This window comes from Pituophis catenifer, unplaced genomic scaffold, assembly GCF_029215685.1.
Source record: "Pituophis catenifer annectens isolate HBS135680 unplaced genomic scaffold, rPitCat1.0.hap2 SCAF_2, whole genome shotgun sequence".
NCBI classification, from domain to species: Eukaryota; Metazoa; Chordata; class Lepidosauria; order Squamata; family Colubridae; genus Pituophis; species Pituophis catenifer.
The window spans coordinates 118,575,241-118,588,155 of NW_027256882.1; the positions used below are offsets into that span (position 1 = coordinate 118,575,241).

At 35.7% G+C, this 12,915-nt stretch overlaps 1 protein-coding gene across 1 annotated transcript; it reads right to left on the reverse strand.

Annotated features, from left to right (window-relative positions):
* Positions 1-3,450: 3,450 nt before the first annotated feature.
* On the reverse strand, positions 3,451-12,650 carry CCNG1 (cyclin G1). The gene is made up of 7 exons (XM_070934222.1): positions 12,427-12,650; positions 11,091-11,351; positions 9,787-10,040; positions 8,663-8,741; positions 8,477-8,575; positions 5,870-6,065; positions 3,451-3,613 (listed from the first exon to the last, which is right to left on the reverse strand). The coding sequence occupies exons 2-6, from the start codon at positions 11,349-11,351 to the stop codon at positions 5,874-5,876; spliced, it is 885 nt and encodes a 294-aa protein (XP_070790323.1). The 5' UTR covers positions 12,427-12,650; the 3' UTR covers positions 3,451-3,613; positions 5,870-5,873.
* Positions 12,651-12,915: the final 265 nt, after the last annotated feature.

Consider the following 12,915-nt stretch of genomic DNA (forward strand, 5'->3'; position numbering starts at 1 on the left):
GACTTGAAATACAAAGTGTGAGGAAAGAAAAAATACATCAAGCCCAAATAACATTGTCACAAATAATTATCAGTAGTAGTGTTTCCCCGAAAATAAGACCCTGTCTTATATTTTTTTGAACCCTGAAATAAGCGCTTGGCCTTATTTTCGGGGAGGTCTTATTTTTGGGCGGGTGGAGCAAGATGGGGCTACTCTTGCTGTCTTACCTGATATTTTCAGGGAGGGGTTATTTTCGGGGAGAGGCTTATTTTAGTGCATGTGCTCAAAAGCCCAATTGTGCTTATTATCAGGGGATGTCTTGTTTTCAGGGAAATGGTACTTATATGAGGATGTTGGAAACAAATATTTTGACAAGGCAATGATCTTCAAACCATGATGTGCTCACAGGAAAGAAAAGTATGAAGGTTTTTGAATGATCTTTTCAATTCCTAGATGAATGTTGTTGAAAATCTGCAAAAAAATCTCAAAACATTCAGCCAATGGAGACCAAATATTGTTGAGCTGGAAGAAATCTACAAAGGGCTGTGGGAAAAATTCCACAAGAAGAAATTCTTAGCTGGCTATAGGAAACTTGAAAGCTGTTATTTCTGCCATAGGTGTAATTTTTTAAACTTGTATGCTATCTGATTCTACAATGACTGATTGAGTGTAGTCAGTGTCCAGACTTCTGCACTTGCCATATTTTACATTTTTTTTTTGAATCTATAAACAATTGTGATAATTATGCATTCAAATTTGCAGGAAAATAGTATTCACTAAAATGTAGTACTTGAACAGGGGAGTTTAAATCCTTGAACAGTTGTACGTGGTTTTATCATTCTCTACAGATAGGGCTCCAAATTAAATGCCTTAAATCTAGGCTAGCATCATCTGCGGACTTCCAGATATATTTTTTATTATTGGCCATAGAGGCTCAGATGACTAGAAGCTGAAAACCAAAATATCTAACCACCATTGGTGCAAAGGTTAGAATGCAGTATTGCAGGCTAACTGTCCACAGCCAGGAGTTTAATCCTAACCAGCTCAAGTTGACTCAGTTTTCCAAGGCCAGTAAAATGAGGACCCAGACTGTTTAGAGCAATATGCTGATGTTGTAAAGCTCAGTGTGTGTGTAAAGCAATATGGAGCAGTATATAAGTGAGTGCTATTGCTATCCATAATCTAGGAACAGAGTAACTGAATTCACACAACACCCATTTCCAAATCCAAGTTAGTTGATCTGTTTTAGAGACAAGGTAAGTTCCCGGAAGCCCAGCTGTGGTGTAATCAATTCTATTAGGCTGCAGAAATTACATTTTCTGAAAGTTTTTCTTTGCAATTGCTGGGAGAGCATCAAAGGTGCACCACAATGATTGCTAGCAAAGTGTGTTCCAGGTATGTGTCTGACCCAGCATAACCAGGTCTTGTAAACACAGGCATACATATCTCAACATATAGCCTTGTTTAGAGCACAATAAATATTAACACATTTTGGAAAATATTTTTCTTTAAGCAAGTTACTTTCACAATCCAAGGCCATTCAATTCATGCAATTCCATTTCAATGTGTTTTATTGAAAGGTACTCTTGTTGCTTATAGGCATAATAGGACATTTTGATAACGAGTTTGTTCCTTCTTGACACTGTAAACATATTGAACATTGTTCAGTTTCAATCTTCAAATACTAAAGGCATACAAGATACAATTATTCAATTAATAACGTCCATAAAAATGATAGTTTGAGTAAACTTCCCATCAGTTTTGTTCTGAAGAGCAGCTTGCAATGAGGTAGAAGTAAATGGTTTGTCCAAATGCTGGGTTAAACCAAAAACAAGTCTTCAGATTTCTGTAATTGTAGTAAGTCTCCTAAATTTGTTACTTTGATTCTAAAGACAAGCCAGTCAGCTTTAAGTAAACAATGTGAAATTACCCCAACTGTATATGTGCTAAAATTAAAAAGATAAGAATTGTTGCATTATCCTTTCAGTTTTTCTTGTAGCAATTTAAACAACCAGTAAAATGCCTGTACTTAGGGAGAATACTAAATTGAACACAATACAACTACAAACAGACATTGCAAAAAGTGATTTAAAAAGAACCGAAGTCCAAAAGCTATTGAACATGTTGACAGTTGATTTAACAGGTCATTGCTGGGTAGCAACTGTTGCTTCCTTAGGCTTTTAACATTCAAGAAATCGCAATGCACAACTTGTGCTCAATTATTCCACCTCAATTATTCATCTGAATCAACTGATAATTATAAATAGAATGAGCAAAATAGTAGTTTAATCCTGTCTAGCTTTTAGCATCAGCTCCCATAGTTCTTCCTAGTAAAATTCACTCCAACTTTGGGCTGAACAAAGCAGCACACACTATGGTATGGTAGAATACATAAATTGGAAAGAATTAAAACTGTTTAAAGTAGCATAATGCTAAATTCTATGTTTTGAAATGATTTAACATGTTTTACTGAAAGCTTGATGGTAATCCAAAATCAGAGGCACACTTCCCAAAATACATGCTTAATATAAACATAGAACTTTTTATGCTTCTAATAGCAATCTGTAAAGTTTAATCCAAACCAGGAAAGCAGTTTGCAGTGAAATGCAGAACTTAAATCATGCTTAATTTGCCCCACCAATTTTGGTAAATGCAAACAGAACTAAAGATTGAGGTGAAACACTCTGGGAGAAATTTAAAATGTTAATTCTATTTTTAGACATTGCCCACATTCTCAGCTGGTGCCTGACTTGCATTCTTCAAACAGCTTTAATTTCCACAGTGACTCTCCAACTGCTTTCAAATTTACTTGGCTACAATCTGAAATGTAATGATACTTGCTAAAAATGTATTCTTTATGTTAATACACTGTAAATACAGATCTCTAAATTTGGCTCTTGAACTCAGAATGATCTAGGACTAACATATCTTTAATTCAATTCCCAACCTCTAATGTGAATCAAGGTTTAAAGCAGAAGTGGGGAACTATGACTCTTTTATGATTTGTGGACTTAAACTCCCAATGTCCCTGAGGCATCCATGCTCATAAAGGGGCCATAGTTCCCCACTTCTAGTTTAAAGGAATTATTTAATTTTGGATTGATTTGGAATTTTTAGTTACAGTTTCTCAATCATTATTACCATTACCATGAATTAGATGTAGCAACTTTCTTTCCCTTAGTAATGTTCTACTCTCTCTAGAAAATACATGCATATCTATTTTACTAGTTTAGTGATAGTTACGTTCATTTTCATATTCATCTTCTACCACCATTTAGTTCAGAAGTGCAGAATTAAGGATCAAGCTTATGACTCACGTTTTCACATTTCCAGAGGGCAGATAAAAACAAAAGCATCTGACTTGTTTGTATTTTAGCCCTAAACATTGCTTTATAAAAAAAAAAGTCTTCAGTTTTATTAAGAACCTTGAGAAAATTAAGTCTTGTGGCAACACACTATATTGCTGTATAGTTCAGAGCTTAAAAAAACGTGGTTGCAGTTTAATATTCATGAAATCAGACTTTCCATAGGCCAGAAGAATCCAAGAAATTCTGTTTCAGCACCAGAAAGCTTATATCCTTGTTGATTAAACATATGTGGCCAATGTCCCATCTGCTCTTCTTCAGGATTACCACTAAATCAAAAAGAAATTTGAAAATTATTGTAACATAAGATACACTGATGCAAATATGAGGTGAATTAGCATTGTTTACAATACATTCTAAAACAACAAACAGGAATTTATCTCTTTTGAAGATCCTAATTTTTTGACTATTCCATTTTTATGTTATTAAACAAAACTACCTATATTACAGGTAGTCGTCTACTTACAACAGTTCACTGAGCTTCCGTTAGAAGTTACAACACTGAAACCAGTGACTTATGAACATTTTTCACACGACTGTTTTATCATCCCCATGGTCACATGGTCAAAATTCAGATGCTTGACAACTGACTCATATTTATGACGGTTGCAGCATCCCAGTGTCACGTGATCACCTTTTGCGACCTTCTGACAAGCAAAGTCAATTGGGAAGCCAGATTCACTTAATAATCATGTTATTAACAATTGTAGTGATGCACTTGTGTCAAGAAAGGCAAAAAAGTTCGTGAAATGGGCAAAATTCATGTAACAACTGTCTCACTTAGCAGCAGAAATTTGGGGCTCAGTTGTGGTCGCAAATCAAGGACTACCTGTACTGTAATCTTTGCTGAATGCACTGTCATGGATGGCAATAACCCTATCAGCAAGGCATTGCTGGAATGAAAGTTTAAAGTATCTGAAAGGATCCTGGTTTTGTAAAGGTGAATTCTCTATTCTCCCATTAATTAAGGTCTTTAAGATTACAAGTAATCCTCACTTCCTGACCACAACTGGGGATCAACAAAGCTGTCGCTAAGCAACTCAGTCATAAAATGAAATGCCACAACCCACTTACAAAATTAGTTTCAACTAGACTTGCAAGCTTCCAGACAGCTTCTCTATTGACTTTGCTTTTTAGAGGCTGGCTATGAAGCAAAAGGCAATTACATGACTGTGGGATGCAGTGACCATTGTAAAATGTGCGCCAGTACCTGAATCACAATCACATGACTATTGGGATGGTGTGATGGCAAGTTCAAAGATAGGTCTTAACAAACAAGTAGTCGGTAAGGGGGGACTCTATGTATGAAAGTACATTTATATTCATACAAACTAAGAAAACTCCACATTTACCGTATTTTTCGGAGTATAAGATGCACTTTTTTCCCCTAAAGGGGTGAAAATTTAGGTGCGTCTTATATATAGAATGTAGCCCCGCCCACCCACTGGCCCCCACCCTTTGGCCTCTGCCTCACAGCAGTTACCTCCTTGCAAGCAAACAGCAAGAAAAAAAGGCTCAGCTTCAAAGCCTAATTAGCACAAGTTGATTGGATTGGCCTCCCGACTCTCAGCTGATTTGCTCTCAGCTGTTTTGCACAGGGCTCTGCAGCTTGCTGCAAAGAGGTAAATTGCTGGAACAGATTTTTCTTTTTCCCCTTGTGCTAATCAAGCTATGCTGAAAATGAAAATGAAAGTAAGGCAGGCTGTTTGCTGTTTGTTCCAACAAGGCAAAATTGCTCAGAGGCAGAGGGAGATTTCTTTTTCTTCTTTTCCTCACCAAAAAAGGTAGGTGCGTCTTATAGTCCGGTGCGTCTTATACTCTGAAAAATATGGTATATTTCTCATAGTTTAGGGTTTTACCTCTTGACTATTACATGCTCATCTACTACGAACAGCTTTTTGTGCCGTTTTAAACTGAACAATGCAGGCAAGTATATTAGCAACAAAGGATATGGGTAATCTTCAGGAGTGCAATTGGGATTGGTCACTATAGCACTATGTGATGCCGTTGCTAAGTGAGACATCATGTAACTACAACTTGTGATTTCACTGCCAGCTTCTCCAGACTCTGGAAACCCGCTGTGAAACTCTCAAATGATAATCATGTGATCAGAGAAACAATTGTGACAATTGTAATTGAAGGAACTAAAGTTTTTCAGCACCTTTGTAACTTTGAACAATGGCTAAACAGGACAGTTAGTAAGCGAGAACTACCTGTATACTGAAGCACATTAGGAAACTTGAGAATATAGAACAGAAACTAGATTTCAATAGGCTTTCAACATGTTTTCCTTATAAATACCTAGAGATTTTTTTCTGAACCATATATATATATATATACATATACATATTTTTGTTCATACAAAGTTATATCTTCCAGATTCCTAAAAAGATTGCTGCAACTTTTACACTATTTTTATTTCAACTCAAGAATTCAGAATAGTTAAAAATTCTATTTAAGTTTTTTGGTGTAACTTTTAAATTATTCCTATGACACAGAGTCAAAAACACATTTAGAAAGTTCACCTTTTTAGGGACCAGTTTCTGGGATTGTGGGAAGATGGGCAATTCTGTAATAACTGTGTTTCAGTTGCCGGGCTGTGCGACCAGACACAATCCATTTTAGCTTTTGTCCACTTGGCTTAGAACATTTGCTTGAGGAATATTCTGAGAGGCACTTTGATACAAGTTCTTTCCAAAAGGAAAATTCTCTACTATTTATCTATAGAAAAAAAAATGGGAAATTAAAAACCAATCAGTACAACTCATGAGCAACTAATACATGTCAATGTTGATCAGACAACACATAATAACTGACATATTTTCATTTATCGTGTGAGTTTAAAAATGCTTATTCAATTCATAACTTTAGCTTATTTAATAAGATTTTAGGTTGTCAAGATACTATAAAACTCTGGAGATATAAATATGAGGTTAAAAATGATTTATTGCCGGAAAATACACCAAAATGCAAGCAGGTTCAAAATTAGTTATTAGTATCTGTCATAATATATATATATGCAAGATGTTTTAGGTAAATAATTAAAAAAATAATTTCATTACTGTACGCAATATATCACTGTCTAGAGAAAAATGTAAAATAAAACAGTATGTTTTCAAATAAATTTCTCAACAATGAGACTTTAGTGTTAAAGTTACTGATTTACAATGACATACATCAGAGAAAAAATAGTTAAAATTTATGTATCAATATATTCATACACACACACCAGTGGTGCAGTGGTGGGTTGCGCCCGGTTCTGACCGGTTCTATAGAACCAGTAGTAAAACCGGCAGAAGGCTCTGCCCACTGACCCTGACATCATCAGAAGTGATCTGCGCATGCACAGAAGCAAGGCACGTGCGCGAGCGATCCCGTTGCGAACTGGTAGTAAAGGTAAGTAGAACCCACAATGGTGGGTTTCTACCGGTTTGCCCCGGTTCGGGATAACCGGTAGTGGCGGCGGCGGGAAGCTCCGCCCACCCACCCAGACATCATCATGAATGCTCTGCACATGTGCAGAAGCGCAGCGTGCAAGCAAAGCAAGCACACGCACTCGCGCACTCCCTATTCCGAACCGGTAGCAAAGGTAAGTGGAACCCACTACTGACACACACATACATAAAATTTGATTCATTCGCAAATATAACCCATAAAATAAAACTGAAAAGGTTCTCTCATGCTTTCACCAAATGTATCTCTAATAGTTAAAAAAATAGGTGTGCCCTTCCAAAAGATGTAAAGATTTAAATACACTCATAAGAAGGAATGATATCATTTAAATAACTTCAATCCAAATTTAAGAATTTAAGAGTTATAAAAATTTTGAATTGTGCCCAGAAACACAAACTTGCCAGTGTGTTTCCTACAATTAAATCCACTCAATTCTTTCATTGCAGCACAGCGAATAATCTGAACTTTCCAAATACTTTGAGAGAAATAAATGATCAGTTTATGACCAGTTTTAAGATTTGAAATGTTCTCCATTTGGTCTTTAGGAAATGCAGGTCTTCAAAACCCTGACATTTTTGATATTACCATTTAAGACTTTTTATACCATAATCTATGGTATACTGATATTACCATTTTTGATATTACCATTTTTTTTATTTGATTCTTCTCCGGAGACTCAGGGCGGCTTACAGTGCGTTAAGCAATAGCCTTCATACTTTTGTATATTTATACAAAGTCAGCTTATTGCCCCCACAAACTGGGTCCTCATTTAACCTACCTTAAAAAGGATGGAAGGCTGAGTCAACCTTGAGCCTGGTGAGATTCGAACTTACAGTAATTGCAGACAGCTGGTGTTAATCACAATACTTTTAGTCTGCTGAGCTACCAGGCCTTTTTATACCATAAACTAAAAATTAATGAATTTATATACAAAACCAGGTGGGTCAAATAAAGTAAAATCCATGAACATACACACAAATTAATATGTGATCTGGAAAATAATGATTGTCTAGTGTTTATATTGGACCACCTCATGGGGCTAATTCAACAAATCATGGCTAATCTATGAATTAGCCTATGAACCTCACCATACCTCCACAAAAAGGTTTCTAAATTTATAAGCTGTAAAAGTTTTCATTCACAGCATTCCTACTCAGCTGGCCTTCACCAATGCCCAAATATCAGCACCCTTAATCCAGAACTATATTCTGTTTCCTAGTGTCAGGTTTGCCCTTTAACTACCATTCTGCTAAGCACTAAAGGACTTTCTGGTTGGAACTCTAAGCCAGCTACTTTATTCCATTTTAACAAGTAATTAAACAATGAAATCTGCTGAACTACACTATTTGCTATGACAGGAGTTAAGCCACAAGTTATTTTAATGTTGAAATGCAAAATAACTATTGTTAAAGATATTTGCAAGAGATTGAAATTGTGACTCCAAACATATACTTGAGATACCTTCAAAAAATATGTTTCCCCAAACTGTCAGCAAGGATTCTCCTGAAAATTATTCTGTTTCTTTTGCCAATTAGCTATTTCTGTCTTCCTCTAACCAAACATTTTTAGTTGAAAGCAACCCTTGGTTGATACCTACCTATTTTAAGAAGGCAGTCATCATATTTTCAAGTTAATAAAGTTAAAAGTAAACATCAAACAGATATTTAATTATGGCCTACCTTGGAATGTATTCGGAGACATTGTATTATTTCAACTAATTCTGGTACTTTCTCCTCTTCAGCTTCTAGAGCCATTATTGAAAGTGCCAATACTGAAGGCTAGTGAAAAATAAAATAATTAAGATCAATCAAATATGTTAAGCTTTTACAAAACTGAATTGATCATTAATTAATCATAGCCCATACCTTTGCTTTTGAAAGAATAAGTCTGCAGTGGCAGGCCTTTAGTTGGGCTTCAAGTCTCTCTAATTTAAGATTATCGTTCCTGTATAAAACAAAGGTTAATTTGTTGATTTTCAATATGTTTATATAAGGATTAGCACAAAGTAAAAAATAAACTGAGTAGGTAGAAGATATGAAAAACTAACAGCATAAAGTGGATTTTTTTAACTTAAATCAAATGCACATTACCTAATATTTGACAACACAACTCTAAATTCTCAAATTATAAAAAAATCATCTAAATACAACCATGTTTCACTCATACCATATTTAAAAACAGTAATTAACAGTAGTTCAGGCCTAGATTACATTCAGGTACAGAAGAGTATTTTTGGTAAATAAATCATAAACCCTTATTCAGAAACTTGCTCTGAGTAGAGAGTGAGTAACTACAGAGGATTAGCAAAATTGAATATTGATTGCCCTTTATTTTCTGTTTTCATTTGGTTCCTTCATGCAGTTCTTGTACTATGATCAAAGCTACACAAGGACACTTTCCACTGCACTCTGCAGGATTGGGGTAAATCAGATTATTAAAGAGAGTTAACTGGGTTGCATTTATCTATATGCAGATTAGCTACATTTGTATGAAAATGTTTTTCTAGAAACCTCAAAGACCCCTAACAGAAAGTTACTATTTAAGGGGCAAGGAGAAGTGGTTCCACCGTATAACCACTACTGTAATCTAACTATGATGGCATGGCAAGAATGAATACTGGATTTACACAAATGTATTAAGTGGTATTTATTCAACCCTGTTTCAGATAGGTCAAATCTGATGGGATTCTAATAACACTTCAAACTGCTGTGTGGGATTAATAGAATTGTACATCACAGTCTTATAAATATCAATACCTCTTAAAACCAGAATGTCTGTCTGCTATAACGTACATATATTTGGTATTGTTTAATGGTTTCAACCCCATGATTAAAATTTGAATTGCAAATGCACACCTGGATTATTTTAAAAAGGAATTCTTGGATATTTACCACACCTTGCTAGCAACATAGGACATTTTCTCTCCATAAATTTGTCTTTGGTCTAAAGGAATTGACACTTCCAAATTGGTCCAGAAAAAGACACTTACCTTTCACAGTTGATGCTGTCACACAGAATTGAACAATAAAGTTGCAGAAACTGGAAGGCAGTTGTTGCTTTTACTTTTCCATGTAGCTTCTCTAAAAGAATTCCCTCCATTCTCATTAGGTCACTAACAGTAAACCGATACTGACTTATTCGGATTAAGTCAGTAGCTAGTGGAATATTACTCTCTTCTTCCATGACTTTCACAGCCAAGTAAAAGCAACTTAAGCCAACACAGCCCAAGTGTTTTGGCTGCACCTAGGAGAAGAAAAGACTTTCAGTTGAAGTTACAATATACTTAGTTTATATACACATTGCAAACCTACAAAGTAAATATTATGTAAGTCCATTGGACCTTTGACCTAAAAATGTTAAGATTGGGCTATCTGTTTTCTACTATGCTATGTTTTAAACTTTTAGTGTGCTTATTTACAAGAAAATAAGAATTCCCCATGTGGAACCACTTTGGTACCAAGCAATTAATTTGTCTATTGTTCAGAAAAGTAAGCTTTCATGTCTTGCTGTTCAACATCAATCAAGCACCTATCATTGTACATTATCCCTCAAAGCAATTTAGTTCAGTATAATGGCCAGAAAGGCATCCACCCATCTAAAATAGCACTTTCTAAAACATATTATTAGAGGGATGCATTTGCTTGGAACTTCTCTCATCTTTGCTTCACTGAAGAACCCAGAACTTTTAAAGACCACACAGATCCATTCAGTCTCTTCTCCAAAAACAGGTACAGAAGCTTGAAACAATGTACGTTGCATAAGGCAACAGAAAGGTCTATTAAGACAATCTTCTGCAATGAACTAGAGATTCCAGGAACCACAGACACCATGAGAATTATGGGAGTTGTAGTCAAACAATCTAGTACTAGGCTATGAAAGGATAATCTGCATTTACCAAAAGGAAAAAAAAACCCGACTCTGGTACTGTTAATAAGACTGGCAAGGAAAAGTTTTAAATAATCATAGCAGGTTCCCTTGTTGGTCCTTATTAAACATCCTGAAAAGTCCAAATGCAGTTGGTATTTATAATGATATTAAGCCATACTAGCTGCTATAAATTCTGCTGTAAATGCTCCATCTATGTGCTGTTTATATACTATATATTCAGCTAAAAATAAGTGTTGATTCCAGTTAATAAGATTTACAAAACTGCATGTTAGGATTACAGACTAATGCTGTAGTGATAAAATTTTCTTTGGCAGCTGAAAACCAAATTAGCAGTAATCTGTGAAGACTTGCATCAAAATAGAAATAAACTGGCTTATACCGTAACTTCATACTCTAAAAACCTACCTTCATTTTTGATAAAAAACGATCTAAGTAATTCACGGCAAGAGAAAACGTCTCTGTGCGAAAGCCGAAGAATTGAATCAAACTAAGCAGGTCTTTCACTTCAAAATCCCGCAATCTTGCTGTCATCCGGAGCCCATTATCATGAGCTGCTTCAATTATTCGCAAGCCAGAGACCTTTGGCTGATATCTTAATTCCTGTTCAAGCAACCCATTGAGCTGCACTAGTAACGCAGTCCCATTTGTTGCAAACGTATCAATCATCTGAAATACAAAACTTAGATTAAGCAAAACACTTAGAGAAGTTTGTTTGCTTTTGCCACCTTTCAGCAAAGCTGCAGAGACCCTGCTGCAGTCTACTCTTTAACCACATATGTAACATTTGCAGAAGTAACACAAAATGCACAAACAAAAAAGAAGCTTAACAAGAAGGGGAAAATGAGCAGAAATGGTTGGATTAATTGAATAGAGTATATAAACTGAGCCTCTGAAGAGGTTAAAAATAAAAATATGAATTAAAGTTGTAACAGAGCCATTGTATCCACAGTGCTGTTTTTCATATATCATGATCCCACCTTCATTATATTTCTATATTTTCTTTAATTTTTAAAAAGTGAAACATTTAAATGATAATTCTATAAATGGCCTATAATTTAAGCTTTTAAGACATTGTGAAGAGCAGCACACACAATAGGTTGAAGCCTAGGATTTATTTACCAGTCCATTAATTCTGTATTAGTTACAGAGCACTGCTGTGAACATTATCCTGACTCCCCTCACTAGGAAATCCTTGCTTTCTCCCAGTAGGAAAAGATTAACCATAATTTATTAGAGGATCCTTACATAATAAATCTGTTAAATTAGCCTGTCACTATCTAGCGGCTTCTAGAAGCCTTGGACTTGACTGAACTGCCAAACAGCTAAATGGGCATGGTTGAGAGACACCGAGTTAAGTATGACCAAGTTTAACCAAATGAATGTATCAAGTAACATCTTAATAACATTCTCTAGCACAGCTGGCTTTATCTCACTCACTTTCCTTTCGGGAATCCTTATTTGGAAAATATAGGAAACCTTTCACTCCTGGTTCTCTCTTCCCCCCTTGCCCCCTTTGTATTATTTCATAGACATAATACAAAGTTGATAGACATAGGAATTATTATTATGCTTAAGTAGACCCTGTCAAGTTAGTTAATCTCTATTAACGATATCAAGTTCAAAGACATGTCTGGACTTGCTCTCTCGACCCATACAGCACGCTGACAAGCCACTCGCCAGTAGGAGCGAGTTATTGTATGGTGAAATAAATAGCACAGCTCCCGGAATTCCAGCCTCTTACCTTTATCCTAGGAAAAATACAGGCGGTCGGAGAGTCTTCAGATAATCCAAGTTGAAACAAAAAATAAACTATGGACTTTTAAAAAATAAATATATAAATAGCTACCTCCAGATTTTTTAAAAAATAAATTAGCCTTTTATTTATTTTACAAAAGCACAGAATTAGAGTAGATGCCTGCAGCTTGGTGGTGGTGGGGGGAGTAAATCACGCGAAGGTTCCCCACCTCTTTCAGCTCCGGTGAAATCTAGATTCTACAGGCATTACTTCTGCTTACTCTAAACTCCGCCCCGGCTTTTATAGAAAAAAAATGAGAGTTTTTCTGATTGGCTATTGTCTTAATCTAGTAGACCAATCAGAGCCTCTCAGCCCGCAATTTGCTCCAATCATGAACTGAAAAGCTATATGGAGCTGGAAAATTGCGCGTCTGTTGTGCGTTTTAATGTCTTCATTCGTCTTTTAGTACCGCGATCACCGACTTTCCGTTGAGTT

Coding starts and splice junctions, on each gene's coding strand:
- CCNG1 (XM_070934222.1), bottom strand. CDS start 11,351: ATGATTGATACGTTTGCAACAAATGGGACTGCGTTACTAGTGCAGCTC. Junction 8,742..9,786: donor GACAGCATCAACTGTGAAAG/GTAAGTGTCTTT, acceptor TGTTTTATACAG/GAACGATAATCTTAAATTAG. Junction 8,576..8,662: donor TTATTCTTTCAAAAGCAAAG/GTATGGGCTATG, acceptor ATTTTTCACTAG/CCTTCAGTATTGGCACTTTC.